Below are 24,869 nucleotides of genomic sequence, written 5' to 3' on the forward strand. Positions count from 1 at the left end.
GCATTTATTCCTTTATCCCACCCAGACTTAAAGAGCATGGGGTAAGATTTATATTACAAAATTACTTATTGGGACATAGCCAGCAGCCCATAAACCTTCACCAGTGTTTTCTTCTTTGTCTTAGTCAACTTAAAAACTGTGCACATGTACCCTAAAACTTAAAGTATAATAAAAAAAAACTGATACACCATCTGTATGGCAACACTCCTAGAGTTTATCCTAACAGTGCGTCTTCCTCTTCTGTCTTGTTGATGAGAAAAGCGAAGTCTTCTTTATTTTCTTTCTTTTTATGAGCCATTAAAAGTACAACCAGCTGCTACTCGCTGCTTCCCACCACACACACACAAACACACACACACACACACACACACACGAAACCCTACATGGATGTAAAAAGTAACAGATTCTGAATATGAAACTGTTCCATGCGTTGAGACAATGAAAATGCCTTCCCACATTTATGTCTATAAGAAAAAATTGTCACCTTAAGTTGATTAGATCATTTTTTTCCAAGGACTAGATTCCTATATTTTTGTTAGTAAATGAAAAATAAATGTCAATATTTAGGTGTTTGCAAGAAGAATATTTTCTAAATAGCACTATCTCAAAGGGGTTAAGCACTAAAATAAGACAATGTTAAAACCCCAAAATAAGTAAGAAGTTTGATGTAAAACAACAACAACATTAAATTGGAAAAAAAACTGGTCAAATCAATTCAGTAATTCTATTCTATACTTATTTTATGAAAAAAACTTTGCTTCAATAAAACATAAAGCTACTCAGAATACAGCCTGAAATTCCATTTGATTTACATGCCATACTTCCCTAAATCATGGTACAGATTCATTTGAAATTTTTCCAAATTACTTGAAGATTTATGAAAATAACTGAAAATAAGATCATCTCTTTTATCTCCAAAAGATTTTTGGAAAGAAGAAAGCTCTTTTATTATTGTTGTTGTTATTATTTTATCCTGTTAATGCTACATGTAATACCTCCTTGTCTGCTAAACACTGTGGATACCATGCCAACTTTAAGCTTTTTAAATTCACAGCTGAAACTCTAAATAATGAAGTTGAAAGTGTTTTCTCAATGTCTGCCAAAGCAGATAGAAAGTTACATGTAAGAGTTCACATTCTTCCTTTGTTCTCAGAAATGTTATTTTAGATATTGATGTAAACATGACAGTCATTTTCATGTTCTTATAAGCTGAGGTTGTTATAACCTCAGTTATTATAAATGAAAGTGTAGGAATGTTTAAATCCAATCCTGTTTCCCTAGTTTCATCCAAAGAGCAAGTTGAGTTCAGCACCTGGTGTAGATGAAGGCACAGACTGTAGGTGGCTATTTCTTGGAATTCAAGGCAAAGGTTTTCAAGATCCTACCAATGGAAATAAAACACGGAAGATTGTTGAAAGCAGGTATATAGTATGAAGACTATTAAAGTTATTTGATATCTTAAAATTGTAGCACTAGAGACAGCAAAACCTGCTGATCTTCCTCAGTATCATTTTTTCCCTTTTGGGCATTTTATTGAACAAATACATGCTAACACATTTCACCCTTTATGATCAAGACTGGTTCTTCACAGATGTTACATGATTTACTCAAAGGTTTTTTTAAACAGTGGCTCAGGTTATAATTTACTTCCAGAAATTGTTAGTGGTCTTTAAGCATGTGGGTTGTTATAGCTATTTTTACAATTATATTTGGCATGTGAGTTAAAATAATATTTTCTTTCTGTAACTTGGAGGTGATTTCATCTTCTTGTCTGTAATGTAACAATGGTTACTCAGAAATATTTTCTGTTGATTGAATCTCTCAAATGCTGTAATTAATCACCAGATTTAAAAATAGCCTGAGCTCTTGTCATGAGATTTTGACTTCAAGAGATGTTTAATTCTTTGGGGTGAAATATAAGTGGTTCCTTGATCCCTGACAGCTCTCTTCATAACTTGGCATGATAAGCACCACTTATCAGAAGGAAGACAGGCTGCTAGGTTAGTGTATTTTTCTAAACAGATCCAACCAACATGTGAGAATAAAAATTGACATGTTCCCTTTGCTCTGTGAAATGTCCCCTCAGACCACAGATGAGCGAGTTCAACTGACTGACATAAGACCCAACCAATAGTACCAGTTTCGAATGGCTGCTGTGAATGTGCATGGAACTCGAGGCTTCACTGCCCCCAGAAAACACTTCCGTTCTTCCAAAGGTCAGTCTAAAATACATACATACATAGAATATAGATTCACTGTCACCATGTTCATATTAATGAACCCTGTCTTAAGACTCAACAGGTGGCTTTGCTGTTTTAAAGAATGAGACCAGATGTGTTAACGGTGCAGATTTATGGTTAAGGACAAATTGGAATTTTGCCTGCAGTATGTCACAGAAGATAACATAAGGGAGTTTTTTTTAAAACTTTGAAGTGGCGGGGGGTTTTCATTATCAACATCAGTTGCATTTTTGGTTAAAGATATTTTGCATTAAGCACTATTCAGTTCATTTTCAAAGAGAAAGACTGAATTTAAGCTATTCTAGACAAAATAGCCTTCGTTGAAATGATTGTTAAATTGAGAGTGAATTTCACTCCTCCCTTTGCTTCATAACGTCTAGAATTTAAACCCCTCCCGAGTAATTTAATCATTGCTATAATTTTGTTCAGTTTTGACTGCACTGATATTTTAAAATCTCTGTGGAAACAAATGAACAATGTGTTACATTTGCAGTTAATCTGTGACAGTTGAAGCAGGTTTATTTTCTAGTTGTGTCCATATGGCTGTATACCTTCCAAATTTAGACATCTGCTTGACTAATTTATAAGGATCTGTTTTCACAGATATAGATTAGTTACCTTGTTCTCCTACTAATCAGAAGTTATCTTCTTATGCAGAAACTAATTTAAATTTATTTTATTTTACATAAATTTATTGATTGTGACATTAATGAATAATGTAACCCTTTGCATTTAAAAGCCTTTAAAAATCGGGGGGGGGGTGCTTTTTTTTCTTTTCTTTTTTTTTTTTCCTCCCAAGGAGGCAAATTCATGAACTAAGCAAACTTTAAAGTGAAATTGTAAATGAAGACATCAAACCCTGTCTTAAGACTCTGTCTCCAACTGATCTGAAAATTTAATGAGGCATGTGAAATAATTAATTGTGGGTTAGTAGGTAGTGATAATAAAAAGTTTCAGAATGTGTCACCTTAAGTTTTATGGTTCAAATGTGATCCAGACATGTTGTGGTCAAAATGTGTTACCATTTATTCAGTTGCTTGCAGGGTTTGGGCTGGTGCTCTGTGAACAAGACTGCAAATTCAGACATCAGATGGAAGCAGTTCCCAGCCTCTAGAGACAGATGCTGAATTAATTTCCTATAAGAGTTGTGGTAGCACCTCTGTGTAATGAAGGTGAGCAGGTGGTTTTGCTCCCATGATTCACATGTATACATGTGAATCCCATGTATACATGTATCCCATGATACAGCCTTGCTATCCTCAGGATCTGGGCAGAGATCTTTTGACAGGGCCAGGATCTGGGGAGAGTAGGAAGGTCAAGCTGTTCTGACACTTCCTGGTATATTGGAGCAACTTAATAATCTAGAATGGGAACTGTGTCTCCCAAATTTAAGTGGACTTTTATTTAAGGAAATGCAACTATTGCAGTTATCATTAAAATGTTGTTCTGTCACTGTTATAAATACATCTAAAATTCACACTTCCATGTATCTCATTGTGAGGAACATTCCAAGCCTTAGTTCTTCAAATCTTACAAACCAAAAATGTCTGCACAGAATTAATTGAAGATTCCATTATATTTTAAATATAGATGAATCCCAGAATGACAGGTCTAACATATCAGACAAAAGGGGGTAGACATTCCCTCTATGATCTCTAAAGCCAACTTAATCACTAACAAGGTGAGGCCACATCTTTTTCTCATTCTTACCAAATGTCGAAAGATCTTTACTGGGAAAAATGCATTAAAGAACTTTATTGAAATATAATTTTTATGTCATAAAATTCACTTTAAATATACAGTTCAGTGACTTTTAGAATTTACTGACTTGTGCAACCATCACCATCATCTCATTTCTGTTTTTTTCTTTTTCTTGTTTTTTTTTTTTTTTTTTTTGAGACAGAGTCCCAGTCTGTCGTCCAGGCTGGAGTGCAGTGTCACGATCTCGGCTCACTGCAAGCTCCACCTCCTGGGTTCATGTCATTCTCCTGCCTCAGCCTCCTGAGTAGCTGGGACTACAGGCGCCCACCACCACGGCTGGCTAATTTTTTGTATTTTTAGTAGGGACGGTGTTGTACTGTGTTAGCCAGGGTGGTCTTGATCTCCTGACCTCATTGTCCGTCCGCCTTGGCCACCATCATCTAGTTTTAGAATGAGTCCATCATCCCAATAATATCCTTTATACCTTACTGGGAAAATTTAAAGGTAGAAATAAAGTTAATTTTGTGTCTTTAGCTTCCTTTATTGCCTGTGTATCTGAACTGCAATCCCATGGAATGGGGAGTATCCTGCAGCTTTGTACTTAATCTATTTCTTAGAAAAACCTAATTTTTTTTTTGAAAGGCCAAAAGCATAGCAGTCACAGTGATCGATAAATGATTACTCCCTTTCGGGAAATCGGAGCATCCCCTTAAGCACTCTTTCTCTCAATAGCCTCCATTTGAGTAATCCGCAATGCTGCTATTGCAGCAGTTTGTGGCAAAAGGGGCCTGCAGTCATTCTCGACTCTAAACATTTTCTGCAAGCCACCGCAAATCCTCAGATCTGCCTTGATTCACCTTTCCCTGTGTTTCCCCTAATCAGCTCAGTTCTGTCTTTAACCGGGAATTGTATTAGCTTCCTAATCACATCCCCACTTCTGCCTCCTGGCTTCTGCCTTAAGGCTTCTGGACTCCTGTTTCCTGATCCTGGCCCCTCATTCCTGCTTTCAGATCCCCACTTCCGGATCCTGGGTTTCAGACCCTGGCCTCTCATCCCTGCTTCTGGATTTCCACTTCTGGATACCCTCCTTTTTAGTCTTCTCTCAACACAGCCACCTGAGTGATCCTGCTAAAATCTGAGCCACTTCCCAGCAGTTTTTTGCTCAACGTGCCCCAGCAGCTTCCCCCATCTGACTCAGAGTAGAAGCCATGTTCTTTACAATGGATTTTAAGACCCAGTTAACCCCCCTTTCTCCTTCCTCTCAGACTTCATGGCTACACTGCCTGTTTTCCTGCTCATCCTGCTAGGCTCCTCTGTGTTCTCTGAATACTATAATCTTTCCATTTCTTCAGGATATTGGCATTTACTTCGTCCTGGACCAGGGATATGCTCTTCCTTCAGCTTATTGAAAGGCTGTCTGGCTCACCTTCTTTATACAAATATCTCTTTTCCAGCAAAACCATCTTTAGTCATGCTACTTATATGTATAAACAAACAAGCAAACAAATCCACTTTGCCCGTGTTGTATTTTTGTTCTTATTTTCTGTTATGACTGTCTACCCTGCCTTAGTATTTTTCTTGTTAATCTTGTCCACTGTTTCTCCTTGCATCCAATTAGGATGAATGTGTGTGTCTGTTTCTGTGTTTCATAAGACCAGTTATGTTTTCTTTTTTACTTATTATTCCCACTGCCTAGAACAGTACCTGACACATAGTAGCTGCCCAACAAATCTTTGTCCAATATATGAGGAAATGAAACATGAGTAATAAAAAGAGAAGGTAAATGCAGAAAATGTTGTTGTTTTTTCTGTCTTCAAATTTTCTCAATAAGGCATGAAGGATTGATATTTTTGGGGTGATGGACTCATTCTAGAACCCAGTGATGGTGATGGCTACACAACACAGTAAGTACTAAAAAGTCAATGAGCACTTAAGATGAGATAATTTTATGGTATGAAAATTACATATTTCAAAAAAGTTGTTAAAGATATTTTTTTCCCAGTGAGGCTCTTTTCTACATTTGATGAGCTTGAGGAAGGTAGTGAAAGAGGTGCCACCATCTTGTTAGTCAAGTGGTTAAGTCTCCTTTAGACACATCCTGGAGGGAGTGTCTTCCACCATTTTATTGATTCATTAAACTCCTATCATTCTGTGATGCATCTTTACTGAAAACGGAATCTACTATGAATTCAGTGCTTACATTTTTGGTACGTAAGAGTACAAGAACTAACACTTGGGATGCACCTCAAATTAAGACATTTGGAAATGTAAATTTTGAGTATTTGTCCACCTGAAGAGCTAGAACATTTTAATGATGACTGCAATGACTGCTGTGTTTCAAAAAATGGTGCATTTTCATCCAATAAATGCCCATTTATCTCTGTTTGCTCCAGACCTGAAACTGTGCCAGTCTTCCAGTGGTTTATAATTACTTTAAAAAAACAATGACCACTTCCAATGTAGCAGTCTGCGCAAAGCCTGAGCAATTTTCTATTGTATTTGATTTAGATAGAGAGCCAGGTTTGACAACTTAACCTGTGTCAAGGAAAGGGGGAAGGGTTTTTTGTGTGTTGTTCGTTTGTTTATTTTCATCTACTATGAATACCTCAGCAAATAAAAGTAAAATTAAACCAAAAAAATAGATAAAATGAGCTCCATTTAGTTTAGATTCACTACTTGGGATTCATGAGCTATAAAGCTGATTTTCAGGGAAAAGCCAGACTTTTTGTCCTTATCTTTGTTATAGTTATTTTAAAATACAAAATTAGTCTATATTTGCCAAAATGGATTGGCTGTGTAATTTTTTCTTAACCCATTTATTTTCACATAACTTAGACCTAACTCATCTGTTTTTATAGTAAATTCTAAGTTATTGTGAATAATGCTGCAATAAACATACGTGTGCATGTGTCTTTATAGCAGCATGATTTATAATCCTTTGGGTATATACCCAGTAATGGGATGGCTGGGTCAAATGGTATTTCTAGTTCTAGTTCCCTGAGGAATCACCACACTGACTTCCACAATGGTTGAACTAGTTTACAGTCCCACCGACAGTGTAAAAGTGTTCCTATTTCTCCACATCCTCTCCAGCACCTGTTGTTTCCTGACTTTTTAATGATTGCCATTCTAACTGGTGTGAGATGGTATCTCATTGTGGTTTTGATTTGCATTTCTCTTATAGCCAGTGATGGTGAGCATTTTTTCATGTGTTTTTTGGCTGCATAAATGTCTTCTTTTGCAAAGTGTCTGTTCATGTCCTTTGCCCACTTTTTGATGGGGTTGTTTGTTTTTTTCTTGTAAATTTGTTTGAGTTCATTGTAGATTCTGGATATTAGCCCTTTGTCAGATGAGTAGGTTACAAAAATTTTCTCCCATTTTGTAGGTTGCCTGTTCACTCTGATGGTAGTTTCTTTTGCTGTGCAGAAGCTCTTTAGTTTAATTAGATCCAATAGCAAAGACTTGGAACCAACCCAAATGTCCAACAATGATAGACTGGATTAAGAAAATGTGGCACATATACACCATGGAATACTATGCAGCCATAAAAAATGATGAGTTCATGTCCTTTGTAGGGACATGGATGAAATTGGAAATCATCATTCTCAGTAAACTATCGCAAGAACAAAAAACCAAACACCGCATATTCTCACTCATAGGTGGGAATTGAACAATGAGAACACATGGACACAGGAAGGGGAACATCACACTCTGGGGACTGTTGTGGGGTGGGAGGAGTGGGAGGGATAGCATTGGAAGATATACCTAATGCTAGATGACGAGTTAGTGGGTGCAGCGCACCAGCATGGCACATGTATACATATGCAACTAACCTGCACATTGCACACATGTATCCTAAAACCTAAAGTATAATAATAATAAATAAATAAATAAATAAATAAATTGAAAAAAAATTCTAAGTTATTCATAAGTTGGTAAATTAGTTTCATGCTTTTCCTCTTCTTGGTGAATAACATTTCTGAATATTTTTATTGCTAACTCTTCCTCTACCAGAAGAAAATGCATGAATATAGAATGGGCAAAATCATTAATTTTTGTAAGAGTTTCAGATAATTTTTATATTTGCTAATTTAAATTATCTATACTGTATTTTCTTCTGGTACTTGAGAAGGGAAATTGGCTTCAAAATTAAAAATGAATAATAGTTTAATAGGTTAATGCCTAGTTCTCATTTCTACTTTTCATCTCTTTATTAAGAATGTGGGACTGCTTCCTTGTACCAAGTAAGTTACCTTCACAGGTCATTCCTGAGCCATCAGTCCTGCCAGATCCTAGGGTCTACCTAAACTTTTCTATCCCATTCCATTTGGAACAAACAGCATAAATCCTCTGAGCACAAGGTATTATTGTGTCTGCATATTCCTACATAAGTTGATATTTGCTGCTTTGAAACGCATGTCTGACAAATAAAGATTGCCCACCAAAGTTAAGAAACCTTCAGAAGCTGATCCAAGTGAAGGCTTTGAGTGTGAGCAGGTTAGTTAGGAGGTGATCCAGGAATGTGGTAAGAAGGGAAGCAGAGCAGGATGTAGAAGTGTTGCTGGAATGAAGGAGGTCCAAAGAGACCACAGAGTGAAACAGGATAATTTAATTGAATGCGCTCAGACCCAGTGGATTAACATCCAAAAACTGGGCCCAGAGCAAAGACAGCACTTGCCTTTTATACAGACTTAAAAAAATGGCTGGGCCAGCTTGAAACAAGCTTACAGTGGCATGAAGTGTAGTGGCGTGAAAGCAAGGATACAGAGGCAGAACAAAGGCAGTTAATAAAATAGTAACAGGTTCATAACTCAGGATTACATGCGACTCTTGCTGTGCAGTCCAGATGGCTGTTACCTAGGCTTGCTCTCGTGCCTTATTTGGGTTTGTCTCATAACCTTCAATATGGTGCCTAGATGACTGCAGCCCAGGCCTGCTCAGGCATGTCTTATAACCTTCACCTTGCTGCTTAGGTAAAACAGAATACTTGAAGTTACTAGTTACAGAAAACAGGACTCTATAAACTCATAAGTTTACTCATATCATAGGGGAAAGGAAAATTTGTTTTCTTCTCCCTATGTTGAGGGAGTGCTGGGATAGTCCCACAGTACAATCCTTTGAGCCCTGGCTTCTTTGATAATGTTATTAAGACTTCGCCTGGGTCTGGGCTTTGCCTGTTACTGCCTTTGGGATGAGTCAGCCTAACATACAAAGAAAGCTTGTTTGTGAAGCACAAACATCTCAGAGCTCCTCATTGGAGGGGATTAATGGTGTTATGGTATTCTAGCACCAGTGCAGTCAGTCACTGTCTACAGCTGTTCCTAGTGTATCCTGTTTGGATACTGGCAGAGCTTGCCCTGGGCCCAGACACAATGTTAGGTAAGGAGGTACAGAGGTAATCAAACAGGCATCCCTTTCTAGTTTCTTTTTTTTTTTTTTCACCTTTCTCATTTCCCCAAATTTGACAAGCTTTACATTATTGCCCACTTCTTGGAATGAGAAGACCACTAATGTCTAACCAATAGAGAGCTCAAACTTTATGAATAACCAGTTTGGAGTCAGGGTTACAAATACAAAAATACTGTGGTCTCCATGTTGCAGTTGCTTATCTTTTTTCAGTAAATTGGTGTTTAACCTTTCCTTCTTGTTGTTATTTATTAAATGAGTAGAAAAATACATACATTGCATGCTTAGTATTGGTAGTATATATTGTGAAGTAGCTGCTACCTATTAAAAAATAGTATTTACTAGTTTGCTGAATCTGGGAAATAATGCGTTTGTTTCTGACTACCATGATCACATTTCTGTGTCAATATGGGTAGTAAAAGAAGGAAGAGTTCCAATTTTGTGGATTGTATAAGGGAAAATCGAAATTCACTTTTTTTGGTATGTGGCCAAAAGCAGGCAAACATGTTTGTTCATTTGAAATTAGTTATCAATTTGACATAACAAAATAACACACTTTTAAGGGATCTTATGAAGAAACATGTAAAAATCTAACTTAAATTATCTTTAACCTAGCATAATATCTTAGTCATCATATTCATTTCTCTTCAAATCCCAAGTTCTTCATCTATCTTTTTCTCCTTATTTCCCTGTGTATGTAGGATACACTTCAAAGGAAAAGGAAGCAGACAGCACTGTTTTCACAGCATATAAGTATCACATGGATGTTACTCCACGCATGCGTTACTGTGTCAGCAAAACTAGAGCAGACATCACTGGTGGTAATAAAGTTCCCTGTTGCCCCGTGGGGACCCATGACTTTTTACTTTGTTCCACAGCTGCTCAGGATGTGCCATTTCCAGTGGGCAAAAGGCTTGGCTGTACATATGTCTTGAAACTATGTAATAGTTGGAAATATGCTCGCAGTGTAGCTTCAGCAGTTTTGCTAAGATTTTTTTTTTTTTTTTTTAATGGAGAAGGAATACTACCCCAACTGCTAAGTCTGGAAAGAAAAAAGAAAAGGTTAAATATTGTCAGAACCAAACTTGTATTTAGTTCAAAACTATGTGACATAGTTATATTATTGTTTTTAAAATATAAATACACTTGACAAAAGATATATACCGTACAAGGTATTCTTATGATGCATTTCAGTGGGAAGTTTAATCTATAGACATTATTGGTAGAAATGAAATAAGTAAAGTCCACATTCATTTTTTGAAATGGGTATTGTATTCCATGTGTGCGTGTGCATGTTTCTGTTTGATGACCTGTAATTGTTGCCCTCTTTATAGCCTCGTTTGCATGCTACTTAGTTGTTTTTTTAATATGCAGGCACGGGTTTCTGTATTTAACAAATAGTGTTATCTCAAAAATCCAGAGGAGCCTGCCTTAGAAAAAGTGATGGCATTTCTCCTGGGACAAGCAGAAGTGGTCTTCTCCCATGAGATTCCATGTCAGTGCACTAATAGGCCTGCAATTCTCCAAGAGTGATAAGTGATTTTATTATCACTTTAACGCAACATAGACTTATAGTCCTTCCATCGTGTCAAACCTTCATGCTCATTTCTTTGCCTGTTTGTGTCATGAAACACAAGAGGTTAAGTGATGAAACCTGAAATTTATCTTTCTGAAATCCAAATGTTTCATCCTCCTCTGCTGAAAGCACCACATATGATCGTCAATAAAATGAACTATTTTTCTTCAAGGCTGAAATTGGGTACACATGCTAAATATGTAGCATATTTTACATTGGTAATCACACAAATCGTGTAGCATAGAAGGAGCTAATACAGCCTTTCTATTTCAGTTATCTCTGAAAATGTGCTTGCTCTCTGCACTGTGTTTCTGCAGATAATTGTGAAGTTCATAAGGAGGGATTTGGCATCAAACAGAAGTGAGATGGGGGAAAATGCCCAGATTTGAGACTTAGAGGAAGGGTTAGGAGAGCACTGGTCCTGTGGTGTGACTCCCATCCTCTCACTTGAAGAGGTAGTAAATCAAACTCTGCTCTTGAAGTAGTGAATCAAACTATGATCCTCAATTTCCCCATCTCTAAAATGAGGACAATAATGTTAACATATAATAGACAAAATACAACTGTATGTTTGTAAAATTGGGATAAACAGTGCTTACATCATTTCCTAAACCTAATGGTATCACACTCTTTGAAATTTTCCTAACCAGGGGAGAGCAGTCAGTGGCCCAGGGTCTAAATTTGGCCTGCAACCTAGTTTTGCAAATAAAGTTTTATTGGAACATAGCCACCCTCATTTGTTTATATATTGCCTGTGGCTGCTTTTGAGCTGTGAGGGCAGAGTTGAGTTGTTGTAATAGAGACCATATGGTCCACAAAGCCTAAAATCTTTACTCTCTGGCCCTTTCCAGAAAAAGCCTATCAATGCCTGCACTAGACTATTGTAACAGACACTTTTCCCATTAAAAGGCTTAGAATTTTTACATTCTATAGGGACATTGTTCCTCATTATGACAGTGGAATATAACATATGTAGAGTGTGGCACATAGAGTTGTGTATCGTTATACCCTCCACCCCATCTTTCTCTCATTTTTGTTGTCACACTCCTTGTTCTGCCATCAATGATGTGAATGACCTTGGATATATCTGTTTACCTCTCTGACCCCTAAAGGCCTCACCAGTTAAAAACATGTGAAATAAGTTGTAAAATTTCTTAGGGCTTTATAATAACATAGAATATAGAGTTTGCCTCCCTGGCTCTCTGACTCTCATCAGCCACTGTCTATTTATGCATATATATGTCTATATATGTGTGTGTGTGTGTGTGTGTGTATATATATATACATGGAAATCTCCAACTACATTTCAAAATTCTAAAACAATTAAAACATCATGCATAATGAAAGAAAACATTCTGTATAATTCAGTCAAGTGAATATACCTTGTTTCATAATATAGGGAACCAATTCTCAAGGCAGAGAATGGCTTAAATATAGCAACTTGTTAGGACTGAGTAAAATGCTTCAAATTAGAGAAACTAGATTGACCCTGTCTCACCTGAACCCCATAGTGAATAAATGGATAAATGAATGGCTGGTTTACAGAGGAGGATCGCAGCAATAAACAGGTGATCTCCATCATTCTGTTTTGGTTTTGTTTTCTTTTTGTTCTTTTTTTTTTTAAGAGTCAGAATCTCATCTGTTAGCCAGGATGGCGGGCAGTGGTGCAGTCACAGCTCACAGTAGTCTTGAACTCTCAAACTAAAGCAATTCTCCTGCCTCAATCTCCTACATAGCTAGGACCACAGGCACATGACACCAACCCCAGCTAATTTTATTTTTTCTGTAGAGACAGGGTCTTTTGCTATTGCCTAGGCTGGTCTTGAGCTCCTGCCCTCAAACAGTCCTCCTGCCTCAGCTTCCCAAAGCACTAAGATTACAGGCATGAGTCACCATGCCTGGCCTGATTTGATAATTTTATAGTGATTATTTTGAGGGAGAAAGAGATGGGAGTGCATCATCTTGGTAATGGAAGTATGCCATTTTGGTATTATCAACTCAAAATGGGCCTTCCTTTTGAGAAAATGATAAGAAAATATTAATTCATATCTTTGGAAGCATTGTTTCCTCAAAGGTTGTTTTCATAAATTGTGTTGCTTCATGTTTTATAATGTTTCATAAACTAGATGATATTATTCTGGGTTATTACAATAAGAAAAATTTTCCAGGGCAGGAAATGATGTAATCAATGAAATAAATTAAAGAAAATGATTAAATTCCTAGTACCAGTGACCTTCTTAACTATTGGAGTTTCTTTAGAAGAGGATATGATTTTGAGGTTTTCCTTATGAACCTAGAATATCTGGAAAATTCATGTGACTACTTTTATTTTCAGCATGTAGATATTCAGGCACATTGCTGAGAACACAAATGGCTGTTATTATCTTTACACATTTTAATTCTTCTCTTGCCTTGAAGTGATGATTCACTTGTAAGTTCATTCCCTCCCAGAAAGGTTGGTAGCTCCCTTTTGTAGATTAAAGATTAACTCCTACACCAGAGGAAGGGATGTTGATTTAATTATTTTATTTCAAACTGGGCAGAACACTCCTTTGATTTTGCAACTCACTTTAGGATCTTGTGATTTAGCAATGCTAATTGACATTGAACCTGAAACTGAAATATCACATTACAAATCAAAGCTAATGTTTAGAAGCTTGTCCTTCTTTTATTCACCCAGGAATTGCTTACTGAGCACATACTGTGTGCTAGGTGCTCTTCTGGACTGTGAAGACACAGATGTGAAAAAACAGGCAAACATTTCTCCTCTCAGGGAGCTTTCATTATCGTGAGTAGAAGCAGACAGCAACCAAGGTACCTAATAAGTCAGTTTGTGTATTAGTCACGGTTCTCTAGAGGGACAGAACTAATATGATAGTTATATATATAAAGGGGAGTTTACTAAGGAGTATTGACTCACACAATCACAAGGTGAGGTCCCACAATAGGCCATCTGCAAGCTAAGGAGCAAGGAAGCCAGTCCAAGTCCCCAAACCTCAAAAGTAGGGAAGCCGACAGTGCAGCCTTCAGTCTGTGTTCAAAGGTCTGAGTCCCAAAGCTGAAGAACTTGGAGTCTGATATTTAGGGGCAGAAGCATCCAGCATGGGAGGAAGATGTAGGCCAGAAGACTAAACCAGTCTAAAGTTTCCACATCTTCTCCCTGCTTTTATTCTGGCCACACTGGCAGCTGATTAGAATGGTGCCCACCCATATTGAGGGAGGGTCTGCCTTTTCCAGTCCAGTGACTCAAATGTTAATCTCCATGGCAGCACCCTCACAGACATAACCAAGATCAACACTTTGCATCCTTCAATCCAATCAAGTTGACACTCAGTATTTACCATAACAGTTAGTAATAAGGGCTTGGAGAATAATGAAGCAAGGCATCATCATGGTGACTTTTTTTTTTTGGTAAATGAAACAAAGCATATGTAGCTATTTTAAATAGGGTCACATTTAGTAGACCTGCAGCAGGAAAAGGAGCCAGCCATGGAGACACCAGGGAAAGTGTTTAGGCAAATAGAAAGGAAAAGCTTCAGCAGCATCATGGTTTTCCTTTCCAAGAAATAGCATGGGAACCAGTGTGGCTGGGCTGAGGGGCAGAGGTGATAAAACGAAAGGTGCTCTGGGAGGTAACTGAGGCACAGGTTGTCGGGCATTCAGGAGCCTCCTAGTGGTTTTATTCCAAGTAAGGCACTTCTGCACACAGGAATGAGATGGTCTCATGCAGTATAGAATCATCAGACTGTTGTATTCAGAAAAATGCCTAGGGAGGCAGTGGGGAGCTTTTGGCAGTAATCATGGAGAGGTGATGTTGGCTTGGCCCACGGCATTGGAAGTGGTGAAAGGCAGTTAAATTCCTGTTACACTTTGAAGGTAGTGCTAACACAATTTGTTCAAGGGATGTGACTGAAAAATAAATGTATGACTTCAAGGGTTGGGGCCAGAGCAACTGGAATGAGCAATTCCCAGGTACTGAGTTGGTGTCGGTGGTGGGCTGTGTGTGGTGGGATATGTAGTAGTGGTGGGCTATGTGTAGGGATCATGATTTTGCTTTGGGACACATTAGTTTTGAGATGCCTCTGAGACCTCCAAATAGAGCTGCTGGAAGATATCTTTTGAGTATTGATATTTGAATGATTGGATCTGCATTCAGGGGCATGGTCTGTAGTGAAGATATCAGTTTGAAACTCATCAGCTCAAAGATGTTTTTAAAAGTGTGACACCCAATGAGATCCCTAGAGAATGAGTGTAGATGAGAAGAGAGAGACCCCTGAATTCAGATGCAGAACACTTTCCTATCTAGAGATGATGGGATGTTAAAGATCATGGAGCATGGGGCTGAGAAGTAGCTTCCATTGAAACTGAATGAAAATCTATTAGTGTCCTAAAAACCAAGTGAAGCCTGCATTTTTAAGAGAAGAAACTGATCAGTGTTGTCAATATTGATGACTGAGGGAGTCCTCAGATGGCACTGCCAAACCTCCAGGTTGGGATGCTTCCCGTCCTAATAACAACAGGAACAAATATTTCCTTCTTACACATTGTGATGTTCAGACCTCATGGTTTGTAGCCACTTCATGCAGTACTTGTCTACTTTTGACCCTACTAGATGAGTTTTCTTAGGTCATCTACCTCAGTATTACCTGTGTGTTTCATATAAAATATTCCTGAGTCCCACCTGCACTCAGGGAATCAGCATATCCCAGTATAAGTGTTGGACATTCCAGAGATTCCTGTTGTTGAATAAGAACAGGTTGATTCAGAAATACCATTTGATCCAGTAATCTCATTAATAGGTATATACCCAAAGGAATGTAAATCTTTCTACTATAAAGGTGCAAGCACACGTGTGTTCATTGCAGCACTATTCACAATAGCAAAGACATGGAATCTACCCAAATGTCCGTCAACAGTAGACTGGATTAAAAAAATGTGGTGCATAGACACATGGAATACTATGCAGCCATAAAAAGGAATGAGATCATGTCCTCTGCAGGGACATGGATAGAGCTGGAGGCCATTATCCTGAGCAAACTAATGCAGGAAAAGAAAATGAAACACTGCACGGTCTCCCTTATAAATGGGAACTGAACAGCTAAACATGGACACATGGAGGGGAGAAACACACAGTAGGGCCTGCTGGGGATGGGGGTGGGAGAAGAAGAGCATCAGGAAGAACAGCTAATGAGTGCTGGGCTTAATATCTAGGTCATAGGTTGATCTGTGCAGCACACCACCATGGCATACATTTACCTCATAAAAAACATGCATAGACTGCACATATACCCTGGAATTTAAAAGTTAATTAAAAGAGAGAGAGAGAGAATGACTTGACTAACACTGTCACATAATATGCTTTCAATTAACCTCTTACATAAAAAAATACTATGAAGCTTTCTTTTCTAGAAAATAAAAGAAGTAACTTAACTAAATGTCCAGACATTATATTTCGTAGAGGAAAGCAAGAACTTTCAAAAAATAACTTATGTTTCCATCATTTCAAAACCACAAACTACTGAGAGTAAAAACATGGGATATTTTTTCTCCGGTCTTCTTCATTTATATCAAGTTAGATACGACTTTTTTGAACCCCCAACACAGATGCTGTTATAATTAGAATTATTGACAGCATCCTCCTGTGACAGTGTCTTGAAATGAAACCCTCTGTAAATCACTGGTGGTGAGCAGCATCTCCACTTGCTCAATTTTTAACAGAAAATGAAGTAAAAACCCTCCAGCTTCGCTGTATTTAGTCTTATTCAAATATGTATTTTCAATGGAGATTTGTGAGGTGGTAATTCCAGCACCTCACCTTTCTCTTGACATCTGAAAATGTTTTCATTTATGAGACAAACCAGAAATAGTCAGAAAAATGAATGCTACTGGTAAGTAATGCAGTGTGCAGTGTGGATAAAAAATGGTACACTTTTTTTTTTTTTCTGATCGCTATTACTCTTAGCTGATGCAAAAATCACTAGCCACAGGGCCACTAAGGTGAAAACAATTATTCGTGTGAGCTGAATTTCTTTTCCTTTTTAGAGTATTCAAAGGTGATTCTCTGTTGCTTACCTATTTAATGTCAATTCACCCACATTGAATTTGACTTTATTTTACTAAAAGGTATCAATTTCGGCACATTAAAAATCTGGCTGGGTTGCCTTGGTATGGAAACGCTTAAAATGATCCTTCTGGTTTACAAATTTGGACCAAACAAATTTATCTTACCATTTTTTAGATTTTTTATTTGAGGCTGAACAAGAAGATCTTACTTAATAACTTGTTTTCAGCTTCACTTCTCTTTCACTCTTTTTTGGAGACAGTGTCTCACTCTCTTGCCCAGGCTGGCATGCAGTGGTGCTAATCACAGTTCGCTGTGGCCTCGGAACTTTTCAGATCAAGTGATCCTCCTGCCTCAGCTTCCTGAGTAGCTGGGACCACAGGCATGCACCAACCTGCTCAGCTAATTTTTTATATTTTGTGGAGACAGAGTTTCACTATGTTGCCCAGACTGGTGTCAAACTCCTAGACTCAAAAGATTGTGCCCGCCTCTGCGTTGCAAAGTGCTGGCATTGTAGACATAAGCCACCACGCCCCCTGCTGTTTTCAGCTTTTCTGCTTATAAAAAGCAATGCTTCACTTGTTGACCATGTAGTCATTACATGTCCAAGGTTGTTAGTTTTGTGGAGTCATATGATGTGTCTTTGTTCTGGGATTTCAGATCCATCTGCCCACCAGTGCCAGCTAACCTTCTGCTGGCTAACGCTACCATCAACAGTGATGGGAGTGTGACCGTCTGTATAGTTTGGGATCTCCCCTATGAGCCGGACATCCCTGTGCATCACTGCAATGTCTTTTGGAGCTGGATAATCAGCAGTAAATCTCTTGTCCCAACGAAGAAGAAGTGGAGAAAGACTACGGATTGTGTGAGTGGGAAATGGAGGAAGGAATGCTCTTCTCACAAAGGGTATTTCCACTCAAGGCAACTGGCCTGAAAAGAGGCCTCTGCTAAACTGAGAGATGCCACGGATGCAAGAAAGCTTCCCTCCCATTCATTTCTACCAAGGAAGTTCACAGAATGCAGGGGCATGCCAGCTATTTCACCTTTTATATTTTAGGCAGAAGTAACTGCATTTAGACTGAGAGGTGACAGCATGCTGGCAGCCCTCACAGCCCTCGCTTGCTCTCGGTGCCTCCTCGGCCTCGGTGTCCGCTGTGGCCGTGCTTGACGAGCCCTTCAGCCCCCCACTGCACTGTGGGAGCCCCTTTCTGGGCTGGCCAAGGCCAGAGCCAGCTCCCTCAGGTTGCAGGGAGGTATGGAGGGAGAGGCGCTGGCGGGAACCAGGGCTGCCCAGGGCGCTTGTGGGCCAGCGCAAGTTCAGAGTGGGCGTGGACTTGGTGGGCCCCGCACTTGGAGCGCTGGCCCCTGCCGGCAAGCCCCAGGCAGTGAGGGGCTTAGCACCTGGTTCAACAGCTGCTGTGCCTGATTTCTTGCCGAGCGTTAGCTGCCTCCCCACCGGGCAGGAATTGGGACCTGCAGCCCGCCATGCCTGAGCCTCCCCAAGGAGCACGGCTCCCTGCTCCATGGTGCCCAGTCCCATGACTGCCCAAGGGCTGAGGAGTGTGGGCACACACGCGGGACTGGCAGGCAACTCCACCTGGGGCCCCAGTGTGCGATCCACTGGGTAAAGCCAGCTGGGCTCCTGAGTCTGGTGGGGACTTGGAGAACCTTTATGTCTAGCTAAGGGATTGTAAATACACTGATCAGCACTCTGTATCTAGCTCAAGGTTTGTAAACACACCAATCAGTACCCTGTGTCTAGCTCATGGTTTATGAATACACGAATCGACACTCTGTATCTAGCTACTCTGGTGGGGACTTGGAGAAACTTTATGTCTAGCTAAGGGATTGTAAATACACCGATCAGCACTCTGTATCTAGCTCAAGGTTTGTAAACATACCAGTCAGCACCGTGTGTCTAGCTCAGGGTTTGTGAATTCACCAATCGACACTCTGTATCTAGCTACTCTGGTGGGGACATATAGAACTTTTATGTCGACACTCTGTATCTAGCTAATCTAGTGGGGAGACAGAGAACTTTTGTGTCTAGCTCAGGGATTATAAACGCACCAATCAGCACCCTGTCAAAACGGACCAATCTGCTCTCTGTAAAATGGACCAATCAGCAGGATGTGGGTGGGGCCAGATAAGGGAATAAAAGCAGGCTGCCTGAGTCAGGAGTGGCAACTCACGTGGGTCCCCTTCCACACGGTGGATGCTTTGTTCTTTTGCTCTTTGCAATAAATTTTGCTGCTGCCCACTCTGGGTCCACACTGCCTTTATGAGGCTTAACACTCACTGCAAAGGTGTGCAGCTTCGCTCCTGAAGCCAGTGAGACCGTGAACCCACCAGAAGGAATGAACAACTCCAGACACGCCACCTTAATAGCTGTAACACTCACCATGAAGGTCTGCAGCTTCACTCCTGAGCCAGCGAGACCACGAACCCACCAGAAGGAAGAAACTCCAAACACATCCGAACATCAGAAGGAACAAATTCCAGACACACCACCTTTAAGAACTGTGACACTCACCACAAGGGTCTGCGGCTTCATTCTTGGTCAGTGAGACCAAGAACCCATCAATTCCGGACACATTTTGGCAACCACGAAGGGACCATCTCCTATGGCCAAGTGGTGAGACCATCGCCTATTGCTGAGTGGTGAGACAGTTGCCTTTTGCTAAGCAGTGAGTACTGTTGGACCCCTTTCTCTTGCTATTCTGTCCTATTTTTCCTCAGAATTCAGGGGCTAAATACCAGGCACCTGTCAGCCAGTTAAAAGTGACTAGTGTGGCCACTGGACTAAAGACACAGGTGTCATGCTTTCTGGGAAAGGGCTCTCTAACAACCCCTGACTTTTAGGAGTTGGGACCGTTGGTTTGCCTAGAACCAGCTTCTGCTTTTCCTGTACTTCTGGGCTGAGCCGAGGGTCAACAGAGTGGAAAGCCATGGAGCTCCAGGGTCTCAACAACAAGTTGGTTGACCCTGCGTCCATGAGTGGAACTCTCAAAGGCATGTTGCCCAAGCGAGACTCGCCCATCTATCCTATCTATCCTGACCCTTGCCCCCCGGGTCCTAATGCCTGCCAGAGAAACTTCCTCTTGCCTCTCTTCTCTGAGGTTAGTCCCGCTTCTAAAAATTGTTACCTGTCTCTGGTGCTTTTCTAGTTTCTCCTATAAGAATGATTTCTAGTATAAACTTCAGGACTCTGTTACCTTGTTTAGGCACCCAGTCTCACCAGTCAGAAAGACATAATTTTTGCCCAAAGTCCCATCATAGTGGGGACTACCTGGAATTTTAGGATCCCTCCGCAGACTAACAGGCTTAACAAAAGCTATTCCTGAAGCTAGGATATGGGGAGCCTCAGAAATTGTATCCTTCCTATTCATATAAGTGAAGACAAAAGGTGTCAGTCTTCCAACCCTGGAGATCCCTTCCCTCCCTCAAGGTATGGCCCTCCACTTCATTTTTGGGGCATAACATCTTTATAGGACAGGGGTAAAGTCCCAATACTAACAGGAAAATGCTTAGGACTCTAACAGGTTTTTGAGAATGTGTTGGAAAGGGCGACTAAATCTGATTTTTCTCAGTCACTCCTCCTTGTGGTCTAGGAGGACAGGCAAGGGTGCAGGTTTTCAAGAATGTGTCGGTAAGGGCCACTAAATCCAACCTTACTCAGTCCTCCATGTGGTCTGGGAGGAAAACTAGTGTTTCTGCTGCTACATTTGCGTCAGTGAGCACAACTATTCTGATCATCAGGGTCCAGGGACCGTTGTGGTTTCTTGGACAGGGGTTGTTTCTGCTGCTGCATTGGTGAACACAACTATTCCAACCAGCAAGGTCCAGGGACCATTGTCGGTTCTTGGGCAGGTGGAGAAACAAACCAAAACCATGGGCGGTTTTGTCTTTCAGATGGGAAACACTCAGGCAGCAACAGGCTCACCCTTGAAATGCATCCTAAGCCATTGGACCAATTTGACCCACAAACCCTGAAAAGGAGGTGGCTCATTTTTTTCTGCACTATGGCTTGGCCCCAGTATTCTCTCTCTGATGGGGAAAAATGGCCACCTGAGGGAAGTACAAATTACAATACTATCCTGCAGCTTGACCTTTTCTGTAAGAGGGAAGGCAAATAGAGTGAAATACCTTATGTCCAAGCTATCTTTTCATTGAGGGAGAATACACAACTATGCAAAGCTTACAATTTATATCCCACAGGAGGACCTCTCAGCTTACCCCCATATCCTAGCCTCCCTTCCTATTAATGATAATCCTCCCGTAATCTCCCCTGCCCAGATAGAAATAAGCAAAGAAATCTCCAAAGGACCACAAAAACCCCCGGGCTATCAGTTATGTCCCCTTCAAGCTGTAGGAGGAGGGGAATTTGGCCCAACCTGGGTCTATGTCCCCTTCTCCCTCTCTGATTTAAAGCAGGTCAAGGCAGACCTGAGGAAGTTTTCAGATGATCCTTATAGGTACATAGATGTTGTACAGGGTCTAGGGCAAACCCTTGATCTCACTTGGAGAGATGTCATGCTACTGTTAGATCAAACCCTGGCCTTTAATGAAAATAATGTGGCTTTAGCTGCAGCCCGAGAGTTTGGAGATATCTAGTATCTTAGTCAAGTAAATGATAGAATGACAGCCAAAGAAAGGGACAAATTCCCTACCAGTCAGCAAGCCATCCCCAGTATGGATCCCGATTGGGACCTTGACTCAGATCATGGGGACTGGAGTCATAAACATCCGTTGACCTGTGTTCTAGAAGGACTAAGGAGAATTAGAAAAAAGCCCATGAATTATTCAATGATTTCCACTGTAACTCAGGGTAAGGAAGAAAATCCTTCTGCCTTCCTCGAGCGGCTATGAGAGGCCTTAAGCAAATATACTCCCTTGTCACCCGAATCACTTGAGGGTCAATTGATTCTAAAAGATAAGTTTATTACCCAGTCAGCTGCAGATATCAGGAGAAATCTCCAAAAGCAAGCCCTGGGCCCTGAACAAAATCTAGAGGCATTATTAAACCTGGCAACCTTGGTGTTCTATAATAGGGTCCAAGAGGGACAGGCCCAAAAGGAAAAGCAAGATCAGAAAGGCCGCAGCCTTAGTCATGGCCCTCAGACAAACAAACCTTGGTGGTTCAGAGGGGACAGAAAATGGAGAAGGCCAATCACCTGGTGGGGCTTATTATCAGTGTGATTTACTAGGACACTTTAAAAAGATTGTCCAATGAGAAACAAGCTGCCCCCTTGTCCATGTCCACTATGCCGAGGCAATCACTGGAAGGTGCACTACTCCAGAGGATGAAGGTTCCCTGGGTCAGAAGCCCCCAACCAGATGATCCAACAACAGGACTGAGGGTGCCTGAGGCAAGCGCCAGCTCATGTCATCACCCTCACTGAGCCCCAGGTATGTTTAACTATTGAGGAGTAGTTGGTCCTTCAATATGTGGTTGATGTACTTTCAGCTACGAGTTCGAAAGCCTCATGCCAGCAGGCTACTCTAGATCTCTTGAACTTTCTAGCTAATCAAGGGTACAAAGTGTCTAGGTCAAAGGCCCAGCTTTGCCTACAGCAGGTCAAATATCTAGGCCTAATCTTAGCCAGAGGGACCAGGACCCTCAGCATGGAATGAATACAGCCTATACTGGATAATCCTCACCCTAAAACATTAAAACAGTTGTGGGGGTTCCTTGGAATTACCAGCTTTTGCCAACTAGGGATCCCCGGATACAGCAAGATAGCCAGGCCCCTCTATACTGTAATTATGGAAACCCAGAGGGCAGATACTCATCTTGTGGAATGGGAACCAGAGGCAGAAACAGCCTTCAAAACCTTAAAGCAGGCCCTAGTACAAGCTCCAGCTTTAAGCCTTCCCACAGGACAAAACTTCTCTTTATATGTCACAGAGAGAGCAGGGATAGCTCTTGGAGTCCTTATTCAGACTTGTGGGACAACCCCACAACCAGTAGCATACCTAAGTAAGGAAATTGATGCAGTAGCAAAAGGCTGGCCTCACTGTTTAAGGGTAGTTGCAGCAGTGGCCGTCTTAGTGTCAGAGGCTATCAAAATAATACAAGGAAAGGATCTGACTGTCTGGACTACTCATGACGTAAATGACATACTAGATGCCAAAGGAAGTTTATGGCTATAAGACAATCGCCTCCTTAGATACCAGGCGCTACTCCTTGAGGGACCGATGCTTCAAATATGCACATTCATGTCCCTCAACCCTGCCACTTTTCTCCCAGAGGATGGGGAACCAATCGAGCATGACTGCCAACAAATTATAATCCAGACTTATGCTGCCTAAGATGATCTCTTAGAAGTCCTGTTAACTAATCCTGATCTTAACCTATATACCGATGGAAGTTCATTTGTGGAGAATGGGGTGTGAAGGGCAGGTTACACCATAGTTAGTGATGTAACCGTACTTGAAAGTAAGCCTCTTCCTCTAGGGACCACTGCTGAGTTAGCAGAACTAGTAGCACTTACTTGAGCCTTAGAACTGGGAAGGGGAAAAAGAATAAATGTGTATGCAGATAGCAAGTATGCTTATCTAATCCTACATGCCCATGCTGCAATATGGAAAAGGAGGGAGTTCCTAACCTCTGTGGGAACCACCATTAAATACCACAAGGAAATTATAGAGTTATTGCACACAGTGCAAAAACCCAAGGAAGTGGCAGTCTTACACTGCCAAAGCCATCAGAAAGGTGAAGGAGAGAAAGCAGAAGGAACCTACCAGGCAGAAGCTGAGGCCAAAATTGCTGCCAGGTGGAACCCCTTATTAGAAATACCTATGAAAGGACCCTTGGTATGGAACAATTGCCTCCAAGAGATTAAACCCCAGTATTCCCTGACTGAAACAGAATGGGGACTTTCACAGGGGCATAGTTTTCTCCCTTCAGGGTGGTTGGTGACAGAAGAAGGAAAGGTACTTATACCCAAAGCCAGCCAGTGGAAAATACTTAAAACCCTTCACCAAACTTTTCATATGGGTATTGAAAACCCTAATCAAATGGCCAAATCCCTATTTAAGGGGCCAAATCTCCTCCAGATCATCTGACAGGTAATCAAAGCCTGTGAGGTGTGCCAAAAGAATAATCCCTTGGTTCATCATAAGGCCCATTTGGAGGAAGAAAGAATAGGTCACTATCCTGGAGAGGACTGGCAGTTAGACTTCACCCATATGGCTAAGTCAAAGGGATTTCAATACTTGTTGGTCTGTGTTGATACCTTTACAAATTGGATAGATGCTTTCTCCTGCAAGACAGAGAAGGCTCGGGAAGTGATTAAAGTCCTAATTCATGAAATACTTCCTAGATTTGAGTGTCCCCAAAGCTTACAGGGTGACAATGGTCTGGCTTTTAAAGCCATGATAACTCAGGGAATCTCCAGGGCACTAGTGATACAATATCGCCTTCACTGTTCCTGAAGGCCACAATACTCAGGGAAGGTTGAGAAGGCAAATGAAATGCTCAAGAGGCACCTAAGGAAACTAACACAAGAAACTCACCTCCCATGGCTTACCCTTTTGCCTATGGCCCTGTTGAGAATCCGGAATTTTCCCCACAAAATAGGGCTCAGTCCATATGAAATGCTGTATGGATGACCTTTTCTCACAAATGACCTCCTACTTGATCAGGAAATGGCCAACTTGGTGAAAGATATAACTTCTTTGGGAAAATATCAGCAAAACCTTAAAAACCTACCTGAAGGATGTCACAGAGAAAAGGTAACAGAGTTGTTTCAACCAGGAGATCTAGTGTTGATCAAATCTGTCCCCCTCTACCTCCCCATCTATGGACTCCTTGTGGTAAGGGCAATAATCAGTAATCCTCTCTACTCCCACTGCAGTTAAGGTGGCAGGAGTGGAATCTTGG

At 40.7% G+C, this 24,869-nt stretch overlaps 1 protein-coding gene across 2 annotated transcripts in view; it reads left to right on the top strand.

Moving 5' to 3' along the window:
• Window positions 1–17,854, top strand: part of LOC129053365 (anosmin-1-like) — a 144,209-nt gene extending 126,355 nt beyond the window's left edge. Inside the window, exons 5-7 of one of the 2 annotated variants that reach the window (XM_063721485.1) lie at window positions 1,282–1,421; window positions 2,087–2,216; window positions 17,645–17,854. In XM_063721485.1, the coding sequence (XP_063577555.1) occupies window positions 1,282–1,421; window positions 2,087–2,111 (165 nt within the window). In that variant the 3' untranslated portion in view covers window positions 2,112–2,216; window positions 17,645–17,854. The remainder of the gene's footprint in view (window positions 1–1,281; window positions 1,422–2,086; window positions 2,217–17,644) is intronic. The other variant, XM_063721484.1, reaches the window with a different exon arrangement.
• Window positions 17,855–24,869: the final 7,015 nt, after the last annotated feature.

Source organism: Pongo abelii, chromosome Y, assembly GCF_028885655.2.
Source record: "Pongo abelii isolate AG06213 chromosome Y, NHGRI_mPonAbe1-v2.0_pri, whole genome shotgun sequence".
Lineage (NCBI taxonomy): Eukaryota > Metazoa > Chordata > Mammalia > Primates > Hominidae > Pongo > Pongo abelii.